The following is a 23,805-nucleotide window of genomic DNA, read 5'->3' as shown; positions in this document are numbered from 1 at the left end:
GCTTTTTCATCCTTCAAGCCTCAGTTGTTGGCAACAGCATTTTCTTTTGGGATTTCTACCGTAAAAGCAGCTTAACAGTCTCTGTCTGCTTTTCTCTTTCTACACAAAAGAGGAAATTGAGACCATCAGACATTACTTAGTTGGTCTAAAAGTCAAGACTTCCCAAAGCCAGATACTGATGTTTCTGGACTGATCCTCTGACAGTCTTTTGGGTTTTTATGTAATGTCTTAGTAATGTTTGGTCAGTTTTCTTGCTCAAGTATTCCATATCTGAGCTTTTGAACAGCTCGTAAACCATGTTGCTTTAAAACAGTGAGTGGTTACTAATGTTATAAGCAAACGCAGAGGCAATAACTGTTATTTGAACTGTCTACTAACAAACATATGGTCTATAGCTGATGGTACGGATGCAAAATGTGATAATTAAAAGCACATTTTAGAAAGACTTGGATTGTTTGGTCAGTTTGATGCCAGTTCATTTCAAGTATTCCATATCTGAGGTTTTGAACAGCTCGTAAACCACGTTGCTTTAAAACAGTGAGTGGTTACTAATGTTAAAAGCAAACACAGGGTAAAGAGTTGATGGTACGGCGTAACGCTGTGTGGCGCAGTGGCCTAGTGCGTTGGTGTTCGGATCAGGGGGGCACAGGTTCAAACCCCACTGCAGTCAGCATGTCGTTGTGTCCCTGAAGACACCTCACCCCAAATTGCTCCTGTGAGGATTGCCCACAGTATTGAGTATGTAAGTCACTTTGGATAAAAGCGTCTAACATGTAATGTAATGGATGCTAAATGTGATGATTAAACGCACATTTAAGAAACACTTTTTCACAAGAGCTTACTAAAAGAGAAGTAGGTCATTGTTTAATTTGGGTAAAAGAAAACGAAACAACTTCAGAGTGTGAAAGTGATTGTATTAAAGGTTGTGAGTGAGGGTTTTGAGCATTAGTGGAGCTGTAAAGCATCCTCTAATGAGAGTTTTGTATGTAACGCTCGAACAAAATATCATTGCGTGGATACAAGCAACAAGTATTGAGATGATGTCAGGCAATTTTCTGCCAACTCCACAGTGCTGGTAACAGTTGGTGGTCTTCCAGTTGACCCTTTTTGTGTTTTGGTCGACCTTACAGCGTTTTAGGAAGTGACCCGATAGCTATTTATGTTAGTGGTGTCTCAGAGAGAGGTGCAGTGATGATGTATTTGTGTTGACCGACCGGGAAGTTAGCATCGCAAGGGCTCCCTCCATAAAAAAGGAATGAGATTTTCCATTTGAGTTTGGACTATTGCAGAAAGAAAAAGCGAAGGTAATATTAATAACGAACTACATCAGGGTCGAATGACTGGGTATCAGCTAAAGGTGATCTTGTGTCAATGTGATGACTTTTAGTCGTCTCATTTTGACACTGATTAGCTACCACCGTTTTTATGACACAGATGTTCCAGACATGGTTTTTTTACTTACATATTTAAGTTGTGGAACACAACGTGAACTTCTCGTAAACTTGTGTTAACCACAGACCATATTTCAGGCTTCTAACCTCAAACACTTAAACAAAAGGTATTGTCTTTGAGACGAGGGAACTGGAAGTGGTGTAATGCAATGTTTTAGGACTTGTTACCGCACCAATCTATACTTTTGTGATAAGAGATGTGACGTTAGCTTAGCAGCGATGGTAGCTCGAGTTTAAGCTAACTTTACAATCTCATAGTTAAACACTTCAAAACATTACCCTGGCTTTTTATGTTTTTCTCACAAGCATCTTGTCTTCCACCTGGTGTAAACGTTATAGTTTCAATGTTATCAGTTAGTGTCTTTGTTTCCATTTCGTTTGTGTTTTTAAAATGTATTTTAGTGGTTAAAAAGCAGTTCAGATACTTCCTTAAGTAACCTCTATGTACTCAGTTCGTCAAGGTACCTTTATCTCAGATCGAACACGGCGTTCATGTGCGTGACAAGATCAACACTTGTGTTTTTCTATCCTCTTTTTATTTGTCAAGTTTTGTTGCCCTTCCCCTTCTGCAAAGTAGCCAAAATGGCGACACTTGGCATTTTGTTTTGTACGTTTTCAGTCATTAACCAATAGAAATGTCAAGTGTGAGCTCATGGTGGAGCTATGTGTAAGCATTTAGGAGATTAACAAAGGTATTAGGCTTTTTCTCTTGAGGCCATGAATGTTTTTACTCTATTTCCTGGCAATCAATCCAAAAGCTGTTGAGATATTTCCATCTAAATGAGAGTGGTGGACCGATCGACTGAGAGTCACGCTGCTAGCTTTCTAAAAACCACATCAGCTCATTGCAGTAAACAGGAGAGTGCTCCAGCTGTAGGGACAGATCACTCAGGGTAATGACTGAGGAGTACATCCCTATTAAGGGAGGAACAGAAACAAGACTCTGCCACCTCTTTCAAATGAGTGAGTCTGCGGGGAGACCGCTGTCAATAAAACTCCACCGACTGATCGATGCTGCCTTTTATCTGCGGGGGAAAACAGATTCAACATCAGCCCGTCTGATAGAGATAGACAATGGATGAGGTTGACGTAAAACAGAGGAACAAAGCTGTGTCAAACTATCATAAAAGCGTCACGGGGGAGAGGAGGGATTTCCTCTGCTGCAGCTGGAGGAGCTGACATCACTTCCTTTTCGGTGGAAATCTCTCTATCTCTTCCTCTCTTTCGGCAGGAAACGGGTTGACTGTCTTTTAAATCTCTATTCCACCGTTCGCTCCTAGAAAACAATACAACTCCCACATGAGACAGCAAGATGTGGCGTACTTCTGTGCTTATATATTCATGCATAAGTGCATCGTAAAGTGGCTAAATGCACTCTGAATACCCAGAGGTTGTACCCATAACGTTCAAAAACAACATATATTGTAAATAAACTATTATATCAATTCAATCCAACACAAAGGACATCAAAATATAGGTTATGATGTGAACCGGTCCAATCTTTATTAGTGCTCTATGTTGTCATTATTAGTTATAGTCAAATAAATGACAACCAAGCATATCGAACATTAATATTATTGTTTTCTACAAAGAGATAAGAAACTCCGCTGTACTCTGCACCGATATGTAACGCCCTGTTTTTAGAAAAACATATAAGAAGAGACATTTTCTAAGAAAGTTTCACTCACTCATTTTATTCTTGTGTTATGATCTTTAGAAGATCTGGGGAATTCAAAATGCTCCATCTTTTGCAATGCAATCGTTCTTCACCAAAGAACCAGTACATCATTTGACTCAGAAATACATAGAGGGGCCATCTTTAATACATGAATAAGGGACCGAGAGCTGTGGGTCGATTAATTCGGCGAAAACAAAGAAATAAAACTGCAGCTGAGGCTCCAGAAAGCGACTCTAATTATCCAAAGTCCAGGCAGGAACGTTGTTTTGGTCATTTATCGTCGATTATTGAATATCCAACATATGCAACAATGTTTTCACCTGTGCTTTCCCTGGTAAAAGAACATATGCTAGTGCTGGTGCCCAACGCTGCCTTTAAAAAAACAGCATAAAGAAAAATGACTTTAATTCACTTAAAGGTGGGGTAGGTCATTTTGGAGAAACCAGCTCGAGTGCGCTAGAATTAGAAAATACACAGCCGGAGAAAATCTGCCACTTCCTTACAGAGCCCCTCCTCCAACACACACGAACGTGCACATGACCAATGAGGGCACGAGATAAGTTTGTGCACAGATGGAAGGCTGACAGGCAGGTAGGCCATCCAGTTATTTTACCCGGGCCGGCTCAGATGATTGGTCGTGCTTTTTACAGATGACATTTTTTATTGTATTTATTGTCAAAGCATTTCATATATTCATTGCTATCGGGATGTTAAGAGCATTCCATGGAATATAACAAGTGTTTCTGAAGTGAATTACCTACCCCACCTTTAAATAATACTAAATGTACTATAAACAAATACACCAAGAAAATAAATGTTAAACTATTACATAATATACATTAATGTATAGCTCCATCAGTATCACCTTATGGCTGCACGGGCGTCAACATCACCCAGTGCCCAACGCTGCCTTTAAAATAAAGCATAACAAATTTAAATCACTAACATTATACTAAATGTACTATAAACAAAAACAGCAAGTAATATACGTTAATGTATAACTCCATCAGTATATATTGTGCACATTTTGGCTGTACAAAGCACTGAAAAGCAGAAAGGACAACACAGAGATATGAATATAGTGCTTCTTTCATTAGATTTCATTACACTTTCTCATCAGAAAACACATCGCAATAACAATTTCAGTCAATGAATAACCGTGCAGCTCAAACTAATGAACAGAGAAGGCTTTGTATTGTCTTTGGTGTAAAATGGAACATAATATATCTGGTTTCTGTGTTTTTTGGAGGCCACAGTGAGCGGGTGTTTCACTGTTTGTCTTCCCCCTGCAGAGAGTTATGGTTCTGCTCTAAAGTGCTGTTTGTAAAGCTGCATGATACCTCATTTATTTTGGGTGAAGTCCGACTCAGAACCCCTCATTCATACCGGAGGAGACACGCTGGGTGTGCCTCTGATTTCAGGTCAGAAATGATACGGTGAAAAGAGAGGAAAACAAATGACAGCCTGGTTAAGAAGTGTGTTTTCTACAACCGGCGCATGGAAGACAGCAGATTTATATTTGATATTTTAGAGGAAAATTGCTTTATTTCAGCAGCTTTTGGATGATAAGTAACAACAAAAAAACCATTTGATTATAGTTGTTTAATGTTGTGAATTTGGGTTATGATTAAATATACTTTATTGATCCCATATGTGGATTTTTAGCATAAACATATGATGAAATTAAATATAAGAAATGAAAGAAACAAGAAATATATACAATATGAAAACATAGAAAATAAATAAGAATAGACTATAATAGATATGTTTAATGAAATAAATACTATAAACATTAATTATATAGGTCAGCAAAGTAGTTGCAGGTCAACATATTCATTTCAATGCAAGGATGTGGTGTGTGGATACATGTTAAACCTCAACATCCAACCACTGACTCATCAGAGGACTGTGTGTGTGTGTGTGTGTGTGTGTGTGTGTGTGTGTGTGTGTGTGTGTGTGTGTGTGTGTGTGTGTGTGTGTGTGTGTGTGTGTGTGTGTGTGTGTGTGTGTGTGTGTGTGTGTGTGTGTGTGTGTGTGTGTGTGTGTGTGTGTGTGTGTGTGTGTGTGTGTGTGTGTGTGTGTGTGTGTGTGTGTGTGTGTGTGTGTGTGTGTGTGTGTGTGTGTGTGTGTGTGTGTGTGTGTGTGTGTGTGGTGTGTGTGTGTGTGTGTGTGTGTGTTGTGTGTGTGTGTGTGTGTGTGTGTGTGTGTGTGTGTGTGTGTGTGTGTGTGTGTGTGTGTGTGTGTGTGTGTGTGTGTGATGAAGACAGCTGTCAAAGCTCACAGTCCCCTGCTAGTTTTAGTAGACATGTGTGAGGGGGTGGAGTCCGACAAAAATCTCCCAGAATCCACTCCTGTCACCCCCATTTACCACTCCCCCCTACACACACACACACACACACACACACACACACACACCCTTCTCATTGACATTGTGGGATTCTCCTGGGCTTGTGACTTTAGAACATATGAGGAACAAAGCGTGCAACTTCCAGGACTCAGTGAAGGTTGAGCTCTGCGACACTAAGGTCTAAGGTCAGTGTAGTTTCATGTTTGGACTGTTTTATGTACACTGAGTCAATTTTAAAATACCCTCTATATGACATCACCCTCTTTGAGGCTGTTTGCACTTCTACTGTTCAGGGATTGGCTCTGTCATTATTTGGCATGTAGACATGTAATCACTGGTAGTTTTCCCTTTCCTGTAGTGTGTTAAATAGGTTTTTAGTGCATGTAAATGGCCTGCAAAGGCTAACATCCCTGTGTTCCCTACCCCCTGCCTGAAAGCCTCCATTGGACTCCTTTGTTTACTTCCTGAACATAGTGACATCACTACACTAGCGCTTCTATTGGCTAGTGCTCCAACACATTGTACGTGATAAGCTAATGGGCGGGACATCTCTAAGTGGTTGACCAATCACAACAGAGCTGGCCAGCTAACCAATCAGAGCATACTGGGCTCTGGTTTCAGACAGAGGGGGAAAAGAGGTTCTGCAGCACAGGCTGTATGAGAAAAATAAAGAGCTTTTTGAACATTAAAGAATGGAGACATGTCACAGTAGAGACACTACATACTGATATACACCTGAACATCAGCAGGAGAGGACTCTTTAAAGTAGAGACACTACATACTGATATACACCTGAACATCAGCAGGAGAGGACTCTTTAAAGTAGAGACACTACATACTGATATACACCTGAACATCAGCAGGAGAGGACTCTTTAAAGTAGAGACACTACATACTGATATACACCTGAACATCAGCAGGAGAGGACTCTTTAAAGTAGAGACACTACATACTGATATACACCTGAACATCAGCAGGAGAGAACTCTTTAAAGTAGAGACACTACATACTGATATACACCTGAACATCAGCAGGAGAGGACTCTTTAAAGTAGAAACACTACATACTGATATACACCTGAACATCAGCAGGAGAGAACTCTTTAAAGTAGAGACACTACATACTGATATACACCTGAACATCAGCAGGAGAGGACTCTTTAAAGTAGAGACACTACATACTGATATATCACCTGAACATTAGCAGGAGAGGACTCTTTAAAGTAGAGACACTACATACTGATATACACCTGAACATCAGCAGGAGAGGACTCTTTAAAGTAGAGCCACTACATACTGATATACACCTGAACATCAGCAGGAGAGGACTCTTTAAAGTAGAGACACTACATACTGATATACACCTGAACATCAGCAGGAGAGAACTCTTTAAAGTAGAGACACTACATACTGATATACACCTGAACATCAGCAGGAGAGGACTCTTTAAAGTAGAAAACACTACATACTGATATACACCTGAACATCAGCAGGAGAGGACTCTTTAAAGTAGAGACACTAACATACTGATATACACCTGAACATCAGCAGGAGAGGACTCTTTAAAGTAGAGACACTACATACTGATATACACCTGAACATCAGCAGGAGAGGACTCTTTAAAGTAGAGACACTACATACTGATATACACCCTGAACATCAGCAGGAGAGGACTCTTTAAAGTAGAGACACTACATACTGATATACACCTGAACATCAGCAGGAGAGGAACTCTTTAAAGTAGAGACACTACATACTGATATACACCTGAACATCAGCAGGAGAGGACTCTTTAAAGTAGAGACACTACATACTGATATACACCTGAACATCAGCAGGAGAGGACTCTTTAAAGTAGAGACACTACATACTGATATACACCTGAACATCATCAGGAGAGGACTCTTTAAAGTAGAGACACTACATACTGATATACACCTGAACATCAGCAGGAGAGGACTCTTTAAAGTAGAGACACTACATACTGATATACACCTGGACATCAGCAGAATATGTCCTCTTTAATAAGATTTAATCCGCTGACACCATTGATTACACACATCTGAATTGCGTATCAGCCAGTTTTTCAGTTATTAGACATCTTTCGTTTTTTATTGCACCAGATCTGAGTAACACTTTGAACAACTTCAATCAAATGACGGCTGATTACTCTCATCCTCCCGGGCTGAGCGTGTGTTAATGGAGGAAATCAACTGCTTAATATCTGAATAAACACATGTTAATTTGACTGCAGAAGATGCCATGCTTGAGAGCTGATGAGAGGGCTGGGAAATAATGCTTCTTGATTGTTCATCTTTTTTAAATGGAATAATATCGTGATGGAGTCCTATATTCGGATGTCAAAATCAGGTCGTAAGAAGTTACTCAAACTTCTTAGAAAAGTCTGATGTGAAATATATAGAAGTAAAACCTTTTGAAATGTGTGGTTTCCTTTACATTTTCCGTCAGAGCCATTTCTCAAGTGATTGCTCATGTCCCTGACTTGATGCAAACCCCCTTTGCTGTCATGCACGTTCAGCAGAAATCAGCTGCAGGAAGTCTGTCCCCCCTCGTTTGTTATTACAGTGAAACAGACCTCTGCTAATTGAGGGTTTCTGTCATTGACTCCTCCCAACAAAACCCTTTTTCCAATCCCCCCCCCAGCTCTCCTCATGAGCAGCTGATCGCTCACGATTCCTCCAGTTCCCACTCCCTGTGTTCAGAGGTTGCATTTGTTTCGTGTAAACTTTCACCATCTGCGGGCAAACCTTTTGAACTGTGCATTTCAGCACAAAACACCATCGGGGGGGTTTTCTAGAAAGATATAGTATGAGGTGATTATGTGGCTCTGATCTCAATCTCAATCTGAATCTTTATTTACTCAATAAATAATTGTTATATTTTGTGGCGGAAGTTACTACGCCACTTACAGGCCCGGCATATGTACTACAGCGTCTCCAGCACTTTCGAGCGGTCTCGTGCGGAAGTACAGCGCCACTTACAAGCCCGGCATATGTACTACAGCGTCTCCAGTGGTCTCGTGTGAACGGACACGTTAAATGAGCCGAATGCGTGTGAACGGAAGACTTTTTTGAAAACGAATTTGGTGCGTAAACGCAAACGTTCCCGTGTAAATGGGGTTTTAAAGAGGTGAGTTTTTAGCTGAGATTTAAAAAGGTTCTTGTATATAAGATGAGATAAGATAAAATGGACCTTTATTAATCCCTGTGGGGGAAATTCAGTAGTTCAAACAGCAACAGGATGAGATTGAAAAGCAGGACAGCACAGATTCACACAAGATTAATACAATTAAAGATACAATTAAAATGATATACAGGTAAGTAACTGTTTAAATAAGAAATGAATTAAATGAACATATATACATATTTGAGTCAAATAAACATATTAAATATATATCAATGCTGGCGAGAACATGACGCCCGTAGATGGCTCCGCGGACGTGAACAACTATTGTCTTTTTGACACCATTCTTTATATAGACTGTAATTATAAATGTTTTGAAGTACAGAAATATTGTTTTCTGGCATAATTTTAACATTTTACGTGGACAATCTGCATTTCTGCATTTAATCTTATTTTAATAATCCTTTTTCTTTCATTTTAATCTATATTTTATTGCACAATCTTATGTTTAGGTTAATAATATTTATTTGTATTTGATTTCAACTTTTTATTTTTATATACAAATATTTATTTAATTTTATATTTTGTTTTGCACACTCTTTTTTAACTTGAATATGATTATATAAATATTATAATTCATATAAATATTTGTATTATCTTAGTTTTTTATAGTTATAGTTATATTTCTCACCCAGCCTTATTTCCCCCGGGATAAACATTTCTGAATCTGATATTCAGTCACATTATTATATATATATTATAAGTTCCCACATGCTCACAATGGGAACTTCCTCTTGCTTCTAGGAGCCCAGGGAACATGTTCCAGAGGGATGAAGAATAACTTCCGCTTTCCCCGTCAGAAATAGACACCAGAAATGATGCAAAATCACAAACTGAGAGCATGATCTCACCAGCTGTTCTTGGCTGAAGAAATCCGTCTATTATCCGTCTGTGGCTGCGTGCAATCTTCCTCTTTTAGTTAGCCCGGGGATATTATCTGAACATGTCCTTACATGCACAAAGAACACGCCACAATGATGTATAGTGTGCAGACTTTAGTTGTTATTCAACGAAGGGGCTTGTAAAAACATCTTGAATAGAGTTTGAACCCCAAAATGGCTCATGGTGGGTTGCTGTTTAATACCCCTTTGGTTAGAGAGAAGTGGGATCTTAAGGTTTACCGTGAGAGCCATGTTGTTTCTGTGGGAGATATTTAATGTGGCACATCGTTGGCTGGGTTTCAGGTGGGGAAGTGGTGATTTTAGCTTCTATACCACTGGAGAAACACACCCACTAACACCCACTGACATCTGGCTTTTGTCTTTACTTGGAAAGGTTGCAGTTGGCATTCATTCCCGGGACAAATAACCTCATGATATTTATTAGCTTCAGCTCCGATCGACAGTGATGGAAACATGGCACGAGAGAGGGGACATTGTCACGATGCTGTGGCGTGCATTGAAGTGAATATATACTTGAAATACCTAATGTTGAGTTCTTTTGACACAATTAACACTTATAGTTTCATGTCTTGATACATAAGAATAGATCATATTTGTTTGGTGTTATTATGGGATAATTACTATTCTTGTGGTACTACTACCTTATTAGGCCCATATTGAGCAGAGCATATTAAGCCCACATCTCATGTACAACAGAGGGTTATTGAGGAAAAACTCTTAACTAATGGACTATTACTTGTAGAATATGGTCATGTAGAATAAGGCATTACTAAGTGTTTTATAATGACTAATAAAGAGCCAATATACTGCTAATATGCATGTTCATTAACAACTAGTTGATGGTGAATATATATATTAATATAAAGTGTTACCGAAATGTCTTGTGAGATTTGGACAAAACATATGAGTGTGCTCTCCACAAAGCGTCCATTGACAGAAACAGTCATTTTACATCTCTGATATCCACTGAAACAATCAAATCGATTGATCAAAATCTCTCTTTGTTTTGGTTTGAGAGACTGAACTAGAATTGTTTTGATTGTTTCTGTCGAGTTTGATAATGATTATGATAAGCAAAGTAAAACAACTTGTTCTGTTAATGGAGTCTGGTGCCTTTGAGGAGAGTAGACCAAGCCCCCAGGAAGTGCGCCGGACTCTGTGCTTAATTTTCCCATTGACTAACATGGGGAAAGAGACGTCTGTAAATCAGCGGATACTTTTTTTTTAACTAAATAAACTACCCAGTATGAACTATCTTATAGCCCTTATTAGAATCATTCGGTCCTTAAAGTTATAAAATGCACTAAAAGCCGAATCTAGATTTATTTTCTCTCTCCATTCATTCTAGTGAGCCGAGAGTGGGCCCTCGGGGGGCGGGGCTTAAGGGGCGCCTGCTCTGTGAGCGCACATACGGGTTCTTCTGCTCTGACAGCTAGGCATGATGGGTAATCTGTGATGTTTCGCTCTCTCAAAAGTTGGGCCATTTTGCCTTCATGCGCCAATGAGCAGCTCTCATAGGAAAGAACGAGACCCCGCCTCCCACGCTGTTTCCAGTTCTTATTATACATCCATGGAGTAGACTTGTATGTTTTGTCCAAATCTCACAAGAAATGTTGAGTTATATATTCATAATGCACACCATAGCATCTTTAGAAAAACTGAAAAGGTGCAAAATGTCCCTTCCTCGTCTCACAGCTTTACACCGGGCTTTGATCTGTCTCTAACTCCTGATCACACAACATTTAACTGTAGAGGAAATGACTTCTAACTCGTCATTAGCTCCTACTAAATACTAAATACTAAATACTGACTGATGTGAGGTCTGTTTTGCAGAACATTAAAAGCATTGTCAGTGTGGTTTTCTCAGAGTGAGAATCCCCCCTCACTTCTGCTCTCAGACTCTCTAAACAAACAAACAAACAGTTGTTTTCCTTCACGGTGCAGCTTCAGTCAGGACAGTCGGCCATTGATCCTCCGGGCCTTTCACACCTTCTCCAATTCCCAGAAGTCTTTTCACTGATGTCCAACAGAGCTGCCTGTGTGTGAGAGGAGGGCAAGAAAACATATTATGACAGCAACACGGGAGCTTTTGGCCCCGTCTGAGAAGATGTGAAGTTAGACTGAATCTAGAAATACTCACATCCTTTAAGTCTAAAAGTACTCCATTGCAAGTTAAAGCTTTATGTTGTTACTTAAGTGAAAGTACAGTGCTCTTGTTAGCTTCACATTTCTATCACTTTCTCACGTTTTTCTCACATTTTCCGCTCGTTTTCTCAAGTTTATCTCATGTTTTCCTCTCGTTTTTTTGACGTTTTCCTCACATTTTCATCACCTTTTTTTCACATTTCTCTCTCGTTTTTTCTCGTTTTTTCACATTTTTATCACGTTTTTCTCACATTTTTCTCACGTTTTTCTCACATTTTTATCACGTTTTTCTCACATTTTTATCACGTTTTTCTCACATTTTTATTAGGTTTTTCTCACATTTTGGTCACGTTTTTCTCACATTTTTATCACGTTTTTCTCACATTTTTATCACGTTTTTCTCACATTTTGGTCACGTTTTTCTCACATTTTGGTCACGTTTTTCTCACATTTTTATCACGTTTTTCTCACGTTTTTCCTCACGTTTTTCTCACATTTTGGTCACGTTTTTCACTTAATTGTCTACTTCTGCTGTTTCTCTGTTGACACCTTGTTGTTGTTGTGTGTTCCAGGTTCCTCCCAGCCCTCAGAGTTCCCCAGTCTCCCCAGTAGAACCAGCAGCTTTCCCTCCAGCGCTCTCAGAGACTCGGGCAGCGACATCGAGAGCCTCCTGAGCGCAGAGCCGGGATACGACAGCGTCTTCAGAAAGGTCAGAACATGTGCTCTTTGATCCTCTCGCTCAGTGGGAAAGATTCACCTCGGGGGAAAACAACACTAATGATTGAAAGTTTTCTTTTTATTTTAAACAGTGGAAAAAATCCCTGAATACTAATCTCAGGATCACCTGGATTATTGTTTTATTTCATAATGTTACTGTCCAATCCTGAGTTTCACTTTAATTATAGATAGAAACCTTACCTCACCTTACCTTAGCTTACCTTACCTTACCTTACCTTACCTTAAATTACCTTACCTTACCTTACCTTACCTTACCTTAAATTACCTTACCTTACCTTACCTTACCTTAAATTACCTTAAATTACCTTACCTTACCTTACCTTAAATTACCTTACCTTACCTTACCTTAAATTACCTTACCTTACCTTACCTTAAATTACCTTACCCTACCTTACCTTAAATTACCTTACCTTACCTTACCTTACCTTAAATGACCTTACCTTACCTTAAATGACCTCACCTTACATTACCTTACCCTACCTTAAATTACCTTACCTTACCTTACCTTACCTTAAATTACCTTACCTTACTTTACCTTACCTTACCTTAAATTACCTCACCTTACCTTACCTTACCTTACCTTAAATTACCTCACCTTAAATTACCTTACCTTACCTTACCTTACCTTACCTTACCTCACCTTACCTTACCTCACCTCACCTCACCTTACCTTACCTTACCTTACCTTACCTTACCTTACCTTACCTTACCTCACCTTACCTTACCTTACCTTACCTTACCTTACCTTACCTTACCTTACCTTACCTTACCTTACCTTACCTTACCTTACCTTACCTTACCTTACCTTACCTTACCTTACCTTAAATTACCTTACCTTACCTTACCGTAATTTATCTCCTTACCTTTGATCTTCAAAAGTCATCAAACCCGTTTTTTGGCCAAAACCTCAATAATTAAAATGCTAATTATGACAATTTCCCCAAAATGTCATTTAGCTCACACTTTTATCCAAAGCAACTTACGTGCATTTAACCAAAAAGATACCAACTCAGAACAGCAAGAATCCTGCAGGAAAAGTAGCTTAAAATAAGCCATTTAACCATTGTAAGGACATCGGGTTAAAAAGTACAGAAGTGATGAAGAGATTATCTTGTGCACGGACTTGGATGCAAACTGGCGAAGCATATAACGGCTGGCTGTAATTTGACCTAAAAAACAATGTTGAGATATTTATGACAAAAGCATTGAAATGATAATAATGTTTACAGAAGGGAGTGGAGCTTCAAGTGTTAGGTGGGAATATTAGCAGGGACATAAATGAACAAAGGTCCCCTCTTAAAAACAACAACACCCCAGCTCTTGTTTTGGTCTCTGTTCGAGTGTTTACCGGCTGGTCGTCGAACCTAAAGGTGATATACAATCAATACATAAACGTTAAACTGATAGAAGAGTTCACTTTGATTTCAGGGATCACCAACTCTAACAGCTCCTCCTCTGGCTGCCGTCCGAGCACCAGCTCCCTCTCGCTGAGCAGCCAGAATATATGTTGTTATCGCCCTGTAGGGATTATATACAGGAGTATGTCTCGAGGCTGAGATGCTGATCATCTACTCAGTATGTTTTAAAGCCAGCAGCTCCGTGTGTTTCTGCTGTTTGAAGCCCTTTAGTTATCGTTAGAAAAACCTCTCATGTTCTGCAGCATGGAGCCCACGAAACATGCTCTTGTTGATGTGAACTGAACGTCCCTTTTTGCACTGAAAAAACTGAAACCTTGACTTTAATTAAATGTATTAAATCAACAGATTTCACATAACTGTATTAGGTTAGTTGGAAGCAATGATATTACCTTTAAATAAAAACACATTAGGTTAAACTTCATATTTATGTTTCTGTCTACGTCCCTTTAGGGGCTCCGTGGAAATACTTAATTGAAATGTTCACAATAAACTGATAACTAAAAAGCACTAGAATGTCAGTTTTTACCGCTTCATATTATACTAACATAGACTTAAATGCCTAAACTCATAGCCAACAAAGTCTAGTGACACAGGATTAAGAAAAAAAAGGGACAAAATAAACACTATTTAAAATTCTGTCAAATCTTTCCCACACCTTTTTAAAGCTAAGGACATGTGACCCACAAACATACACTTCAGTCACATGCACTTTGACTGACACACACACACACACACACACACACACACACACACACACACACACACACACACACACCAGGCCGCCTTTTATTTCCCAGGAAGTGTTGTCCGCACATGAAACAGATCTTTGATTCGTCCAACAGAAGCAGCTCTGTGCTCTGCAGCTGCAGCACAATGCAGCCAGTTACAGCTCACACCTCCAAACAGCATACTCTCCCATACCTGTGTGTGTGTGTGTGTGTGTGTGTGTGTGTGAGCTCTTTCCCACCAGACCCAGCCCAAAAACGTCCCAATGCTCTTTGTTTTCGAGATTGAAAGGTTTTATTGTCAGATGCACAATGGTTTGGACAATACAAATCTGAAGGCTCCTTCAGTGCAACTTCCAAAATACGTAAAGACACAAAAGGAAATAAATTAAATTATAGAATTATAAATAAAGTAGTGAAAGAGAATGGAGCAATGGGGACACAATGGAAGTAAAATGCAGAAATACCTAGACTGTAAACATGTCAACTAGAGTAAGATCAACTAAAAACAAGTAATGTACAGAAGACTGTGTACTTTAATACCATACAAATAAATGTCTACACTGTAAACCGATGTGTTTTATACATATTTAAGTGACATTCATTACGGTTTTTTTGTTTAATACTGCAGTGATTTGGGTACGAACAATGGAAGATAAAACAAGACTTTTCCGGCAAACTTGGACCCGTTTCTCTGTCGCAAAAATGCAATTAAAGCAAATAAACCAATAATAATAGTAAAGTTTATGTATTTAACACATTTAAAATAACCTCAGTTGACCAAAGTGCTTTCCAGTTTTAAAACAAGACAATCAGCAATCAATTAAAGATTACATACACAATTGTACACAGGTAGGAAATGGATCAAATGAAAGTAAATACAAGAAAAGCAGCAATAAAGTTACAGCATGAATAAAGTCAAACTAAGATAACTTGAGAGAAGACATGGGTTTTTCTCTAACACTATTACAGTGATAATCATAACAGTGTATTATAATCATAATAATAGTTTTGTTTATTTCCTTTTAATGACTGTCTTTAACACTGATGACTAAACCTTGAATAGACTATACAGTATATAACGTAAGGTTTGTTTCCCGAGGTTTCCTTCATGTATTGTTGTTTGTTTTAATGTCAGCGCTGCTATAAAGATTCTCCGGCTCATTATCCCTGAGCTTTGCCTTTTGGTCCTCATTACTTTCATTACTTTCATTACCTCTCATTCCTGTGGGTTAGACGCTCTCCGGCTTCTCTTATTTCACCGCGAGCTTCAGTGAAGAAATGCTGACGGATAAACAACGTGAAAGCTCGCTAATCACCAACAATAATTTAAAAAACATCTGTCCTCTTCTGGACTATTTTTATCTGTGATAATCTGTCAGTTTCTGAATCAGAATCGGGTTTATTTACACTTTCAATTTCAAAAACATGCAAGAAAATATTATAAAAACTATTAAATTATTCATTATTCAAGCGTCTTTGAGCACTATGAAAAGCGCTATACAAATCCAATGTGTTATTATTATTATTAATAATAACATTTATTTTTCTTGAGGCCCTATTATGTTCATTTCGGGTGTATATCAGTATGTAGTGTCTCTACTTTAAAGAGTCCTCTCCAGCTGATGTTCAGGTGTATATCAGTATGTAGTGTCTCTACTTTAAAGAGTCCTCTCCTGCTGATGTTCAGGTGTATATCAGTATGCAGTGTCTCTACTTTAAAGAGTCCTCTCCTGCTGATGTTCAGGTGTATATCAGTATGTAGTGTCTCTACTTTAAAGAGTCCTCTCCTGCTGATGTTCAGGTGTATATCAGTATGCAGTGTCTCTACTTTAAAGAGTCCTCTCCTGCTGATGTTCAGGTGTATATCAGTATGTAGTGTATCTACTTTAAAGAGTCCTCTCCTGCTGATGTTCAGGTGTATATCAGTATGTAGTGTCTCTACTTTAAAGAGTCCCTCTCCTGCTGATGTTCAGGTGTATATCAGTATGTAGTGTCTCTACTTTAAAGAGTCCTCTCCTGCTGATGTTCAGGTGTATATCAGTATGTAGTGTATCTACTTTAAAGAGTCCTCTCCTGCTGATGTTCAGGTGTATATCAGTATGTAGTGTCTCTACTTTAAAGAGTCCTCTCCTGCTGATGTTCAGGTGTATATCAGTATGTAGTGTCTCTACTTTAAAGAGTCCTTTCCTGCTGATGCTCCTACTATAGGATGGGTTAAAAGCAGAGAACACATGTCACTGTTTAAAGAGGGGTTCATCCCTCCAATTATATTCTGTCTCTCTAATAACATGTATACGTCTTGTGTTCCTGCAGAGCGATGACCCAGTGACGGGGGGAGACAGCACCAGCGAGGTTTCCGTCTCCGTCTCCTGCTCCTCCACCGACGAGACCAGCTCCAGCCTCGAGGGAAACCAGGGCCTGGAGTGCAGCTGGAGCCCAGAGGAGAGCATCAAATCTGGGGCTCCAGGAGGAGGAGGAGGAGGAGAGGCTGAGGAAGAAGCCAAAGACAGAGTGACGGAGGTGCCGCGGCGCTCCAGTATTCTGAGGAACAGTATCCGCTCTCTGTCTCCGCTCCGACGCCACAGCTGGGGACCGGGGAAGAACAACGGAGGAGACGCCGAGATGAACCACAGGAGGTGAGACGGCTTTATACACAATCAGAGAGAGCAAGAGTACACACATCCTTTCCTCAAGTAGAAGTACAGATACTCGTGTTTAAAAATACTCTGGTGAAAGTAGAAGTACTGACTAAACTTCTTTACTCAAGTAAAAGTAAAGAAGTGAGGGCTTTGAAATGTACTTCAGTAAAAAGTACCCATAACTAGCAGCTGTTTTAAAGAGTACCTGACCTCCCTTTATATTAATAGAACAATAATGTCATTGTTAGCTAATGAATGTTTCCATGCTGAACAACGGCAACATGACAACGTTTTCATTGGTCCCTCTTCTTTAGAGAAGACCAGGAAATGATGGATACACGGATCGTGTTCAAATCAATAGGCACGCAATGACTCTAAATAATAATGATCACGCCACCAGACACACATTCAAACTAAAGGAACCAGCCTGTTTGGGAAATGTAAGAAGTAGAAAGTACATTTATTTGTGTTAGAAATGTAAGAAGTCAAAGTAAAAAGTCAGAAAAATGCACTTAAGTACAGTAACGAAGTATTTGTACTCCACTACTCTGCACCCAATCAACACAGTATAACACCCAGTTTATTAAACATCTGTGGTATCAACCTGTCCAGTTAGGAAGCAGAAGTGTTGAATGTTGTGTTTGTTTTAAGGGGTTTTATTCAGTAACTATCTTACATGTTGACATCATTGCTCCAGGACAAGAGCAGAGTTATCCCATGATCTCGGATAAATCCACTAGGCGTGATTTGTTTCTTGTTAATGACCTTAAAGTGTGCTGACAGGTGGATTTTGTTGCCAGATTAGCTGTTTCCCATTGTTTCCAGTCTTCGTGCTAAGCTAAGCTAAGCCTCTACTGGTTCAAGCTTCATATTGAAAGTGGCCCTATTCTGCAAAGGCTTAAAATCCCTGTGTGGGCGGGACATCTCTAAGCTGTTGACCAATCACAACAGAGCCGGCCAGCTAACCAATCAGAGCAGACTGGGCTCTGGTTTCAGACAGAGGGTGAAAAGAGGTGCTGCAGCACAGGCTGTATGAGAACAATAAAGAGCTTCTTGTGAGATTACTCGATTATGACGCGCAGATGTCTGTGTTAATGGAGCATCTGTGTTGCCATTTGTTTGCTGTCGCTAGCAAAATTGCACAAACACACACGTACACACACACACACACACACACACACACACACACACACTCTCCTCTCTCTCTCTCTCCTCTCTCTCTCCTCTCTCTCTCTCCTCTCCTCTCTCTCATCTCTCTCATCTCTCTCTCTCTCTCTCTCACACACACACCACACGAGACTCAGAGACACATGTACAGTAATCATCAGTTGACACTTCACACCCACATGACGCATGTCTCCACTCATGCAGAGCACATTAACAACAAGACCTTGACATCTTTATTGAAAAGCTTCCGGCGTTTCAATCAGCTGCTTCTTCATGATTTGTAGGTTCAATAACCGCTTAGCTTTCATCTGAGTCTTCCTGTAAAGTGGAACTGATGGGAGAAACAAATATATCTTCTGAGGTCTTTTGTATTACCGGAAATATAATAATACATTTCTTAATTAGCTCCAATATATATCCCTGATTTCTGTGACTGTCTTTGACATGCTCAGTCACTTTTTAAAGAGTTTTCTTGTTCTCAGTTAGATGAGAAGAGTGCGATAAATATTAAAAATGCCCTATTATGTTTTTTGGGGTTTTCCCTCTCCTGTAAGGGGCGGGAAATATCTATCGTTCTCCCATTTTCTTTAAATATGCTTGTTGATCTTTAGCTGCGCTGTGCTCCATCCCTGCAGGAAACTCTGCTGAGTGTTACCCCGCTTTACCGGCTGAAATATAGAGAAATACTAATAGATATTGTGTATTTCATCATCATAGAAACAGGGTCGTTTTGGAGGCTACGCCTGTATTGTTGATGGATTGACAGCAGAGCTTTTGTGTGTGTGTTAAACATTTCTGTAGGTAGGTCTGTTATATATGTATGAATCATTTGGAAATACATTTATTGCTATTTTCTAATGTATCTAGGGAAAAAAATACACATTTCAAGATTTCATTTTCCAGCTCTGTATCCCCTGAAATACAGTGTCAACTTGGGGTATGCATTTATATATCAAGAACACCATATTACATCTATTTTACACCCTTATTACAGACAAATAACACCAATAATACTCCTTTATTACACTATTAGTACACCCATATCATACTTATATAACATCAATATTAAACCCATATTACACCTTTTATGTACCCATACACCGTTATTGCACCACTTTTAAATTCTATATTACAATTACATTACACCCATTTCACACATGTGTAATGGCTGTTTCCCAAAAGATATGGAAACCATTTAAGGGTTTCTTTCTATCTATCTTTCGTTATATTTTTTGTGTGTCTCAGGCAGCTTTAAGTTGTGAACAGAATACGACACCCCCTGTTCTCAGACCCTTGCAAAAATACGGGAAAACTCCAAAAGAAACCCAAAAAATGACTGAGTAAAAATGTAACAAACGGATCCCTTCCCGAGCAACATCTCTACGGAAAAAACACGTTTTTAAAACCCAACAGCGAAGTCTTTTTCCATGAAACATGACATGGTTTCCTCGAGTGATGTCACAGATCTTACCGTGATATTTTTAATGTAGGGACTACTTTCTCAGGCTCTAATAAAGAAATCAGAGAACACCGTGGTCAGCCATCGGGCAACACACTTCAATCACAATGTGTTTACACCAGCTGTCGATAGCATGATTAGCACGTAGGCTATTTTCAAAGTGTTGCATTTCTTAGAAACAGCTAAGGTTCAAGTTCTGTATCCTGTGTTCTGATGATCTAACCACGACACTGCAGCAGGAAGTGAACTTATCCCTATGTGCAGTGTTTATACTTACCAATGTGAGATGCACTGAGTAGTTTAGAGTAGCTTAGGACTTATGTCTCAGTATTTCTATCACTTTTTATCCTTTCACAGCCTCCTTATTTCTGTGTGTGTGTGTGTGTGTGTGTGTGTGTGTGTGTGTGTGTGTGTGTGTGTGTGTGTGTGTGTGTGTGTGTGTGTGTGTGTGTGTGTGTGTGTGTGTGTGTGTGTGTGTGTGTGTGTTGTGTGTGTGTGTGTGTGTGTGTGTGTGTGTGGTGTGTGTGTGTGTGTGTGTGTGTGTGTGTGTGTGTGTGTGTGTTGTGTGTGTGTGTGTGTGTGTGTGGTGTGTGTGTGTGTGTGTGGTGTGTGTGTGTGTGTGTGTGTGTGTGTGTGTGTGTGTGTTGTGTGTGTGTGTGTGTGCTGTGTGTGTGTGTGTGTGTGTGTGTGTGTGTGTGTGTGTGTGTGTTGTGTGTGTGTGTTGTGTGTGTGTGTGTATGTGTGTGTGTGTGTGTGTGTGTGTGTGTGTGTGTGTGTCACCTTCTTTGAATTAGGTGTATTTACATGGATTTGCATTTGTCGTTAGTGTGTGTGTGGAGCGTGTGAATGTGCTGGCAGTCAGCAGAGTGTGTGCATGTCTCAGTGGGACAGGGTGTAGTTATACTGGGAGGAATCAGGCTTTATTATGGCAGATATACTCGTCTTCATCCACAGGTGAGTGCTGCTCTACGCTGGATTCTGATAGTCAGCATTATTTGATCGTTTATTTGAGGTCAGTTATGTCTGAATTAAGGATGCATTGATACAGATATAAAAAATCAGGCCATTACTCAACAAATTAATCATTCGGTCTAATATATACAATTTAATCTTTGTATATATTCATTATATACTGGACTTTTGACAAAAATCGTGTTTTTTGAAGATATTCCATGATTTGTCAATTAAAAGATTATAAGATGATTGACAGAAGAATAACAGCCATCTGTTTTTGTGATATATTAACTGTAAAAGTCATGTTCCATGCAAAAATGGGATGAGATTTCTTGCTTTTTCACCATTGTTATTACATGTATTTAAACATTAATGGGTTGTGGACTAACACAATTATAATTAATTAAACATTATTTTTTTTTTTTTTTTGAATGGACATTTTTCACTATTTTCCAATGAATCGATAGCCAGATTAATTGATAATGAAATAACTCATTAATACAGCTCTTTTCATTTCTGTAATTGCTGCATGTAGTTTAACAGAGATACCAGCAAGTCACACCTGATGTTGTCTTAATATAACGTAAAATAATGATCCCAGTGAGGCGTGCAGCTTATTAACAAACACTGGTTTGGGATCAGTGCTCGTTAGCGACTCCAGGTATAAATCAGGTCTGAAGAAGTGGGATTTCTACCTCCCTACATTTGAATGTGTTGGCCGATGATTTGCTGGATCATGGAGTGCCAGACAAACCGCGGATAAGAGAGATTTACGGGCGCAGCGTGGAGTATCCCAGCGTCCGTCCCGAAGCATCGCTCATCCTGAAATGTAGCTGCACTGTTCCTCTCCATAATCGTTGTATTGGATTCTCCCCGGCCTCTTATTTCCCGTCACAGATCGATGTAATGGGGTTCCTAAATCACAGCAAACCTCTCCATGCGGATGCTGATGTTGGGAGACACTCAGCTGTAAATCTGATGCAAACCCAGCCATAACTCAGCTGCTCAAACACTGTGTGTGTGTGGGGGGGGGGGGTGCGTGTTTGCAGCAGTAGCAGGTTTGATTAGCCAAGATGGACTCTAAAGGGTCTAAAAAACCTGGACATGTTATTTATTTAAATCCAAAACCAATTAATCAAAGTTAATAATGATGCATAAAATAATCAACCCCTCCAATATTGTGAATGGAGTCAATATAATTGCCATATGAGTCAAACTAATGGCAATTACTCCATATTTACAATATTGTTTTGTGCAGCTCTAACCCAGAAACACAGTCTGACTGCTCCAATGTCACAGCTGACTTCTTTTAACAAGTTAAGGTTTATTTACAATTATTCAAAACAAAGAAATGGTCTCAGCTGATGAATGTCCGTGGCTGCTGCTTCCTTATATGTTGGGAAATCCTGAGTCAGGCATTTCCTTTGAGTCCCAGATGTAGAGTCTCACCTATAAACATATTCTTTAAGCACTTGTAAGAAACATGGTAAAGCCCTCACTGTGGATGTCCCTCCTCTGGCTTCCCCCAAATACTTTCCCAGACTTTGGTGTAGCTGCATCTCCTTTTCTTTCTCTTACTTTCCATCCTAAATGTGCACCTCGGTAGCTTGTGCTGTGCTGTTTTGATCAGAATCAGAATCAGGTTTATTACCAGGAAGGTTAACACATACGAGGAATTGGACTTGGTGTCGTGGTGCATACATCAAAATAAAACAGCAATTAAAAACACAGATAGAAAACCTCTTGAAGAAAACTATAATAACATTAAAAATATATAAAAAAATATAGTAAAATATAGCAATATTTACATTGAATATGATTGAAATCGTAGAAATAGAATTGGAATAAAATATGTGCAGTAATGAAAAACGAAATGATTGTAGACTTTTCTTTTTGCCGCTGCTTTTAATTGAACTATTCACATCTTAAACTGCACTGTAACTTTTATCCATGTATTTTTTCTTTTAATGTTTATTTTATTATCTTTTCTTTTTAATGACTGATTTTAAATGCCATTTTCATAATGTCTTCCATTTTTGTAAAGCACTTTGAATTGCCTTGTGTTGAAAGGTGCTATATAAATAAACTTGCCTTGCCTTGCCTTGTAAACATTATGTGCATTAATGTAGTGACTGATTGACATCTGACACAGCCAATGGTGTTAGCGCTCTCATGCTTTCTACATAGCCATTGGAAAAAAGACAAGTTTTATGAGGGCGACTGTCAATGAAATGTGGGACATGGTGTCAATTTGCGCAGCGCAGGAAAAGTGATAAACCCCTCTAGCAGGGCTGACACAGAGGGGTCTGAGGCTACAATGGGTGATCCGTTTGGTGTTTTGAGCAAAACACTTCATAGACATGTTTTGTATACATATGGCCCTGTAATATATTGTTCAGATATAGCATAATAGGTGAGCTTTGAGTAACGTGTGTCCTCTTTCTGTCCTCACAGCTACAGCCTGGAGGGTCTCAGCGGGATCCAGGAGGATCTGAGGGGCCCGGTCACAGCTCAGAGGCCCCTCAGAGTCCTGGAGCCCTCGAGGAGACAAGATTACCGGGGATCACTGGTGTCTCTGAGCGAGATCCAGGAGGAGCAGAGGGTCAGCTCTCACACACACACACACACACACACACACACACACACACACACACACACACACACGCACACGCACACGTACTCAGAATCAGAATCAGAATACCTTTATTCGTCCCACAGAGGGGGAATTTACATTTGTTACAGCAGAAAAGAGCCAAAGACAGCTTACACACTCACACACACACACACACACACACACACACACACACACACACTCACACTCACACTCACACTCACACTCACACTCACACTCACACTCACACTCACACACACACACACACACCCTTATGCCCCCATAAGGGAGGCAAGTCCCCACACGTGACTGTGTAAACAAATGTAGGTCCCCACAAGGATAGTAATGCTAGGACACACACACAC

General features: G+C 39.6%; 1 protein-coding gene across 1 annotated transcript in view; it reads left to right on the top strand.

The window, feature by feature from the left end:
- LOC117496991 (A-kinase anchor protein 13) overlaps nucleotides 1-23,805 on the top strand; it is a 135,476-nt gene that overhangs the window by 62,724 nt on the left and 48,947 nt on the right. The window contains 3 exon segments of the mRNA XM_034148872.1: nucleotides 12,299-12,435; nucleotides 16,924-17,246; nucleotides 23,284-23,431. Coding sequence (XP_034004763.1) covers nucleotides 12,299-12,435; nucleotides 16,924-17,246; nucleotides 23,284-23,431 — 608 coding nt within the window.

This window comes from Trematomus bernacchii, unplaced genomic scaffold (assembly GCF_902827165.1).
Source record: "Trematomus bernacchii unplaced genomic scaffold, fTreBer1.1, whole genome shotgun sequence".
Lineage (NCBI taxonomy): Eukaryota > Metazoa > Chordata > Actinopteri > Perciformes > Nototheniidae > Trematomus > Trematomus bernacchii.
The sequence above is the reverse complement of the archived record's forward strand: the minus strand, read 5'-3'. Positions and strand labels throughout refer to the sequence as shown.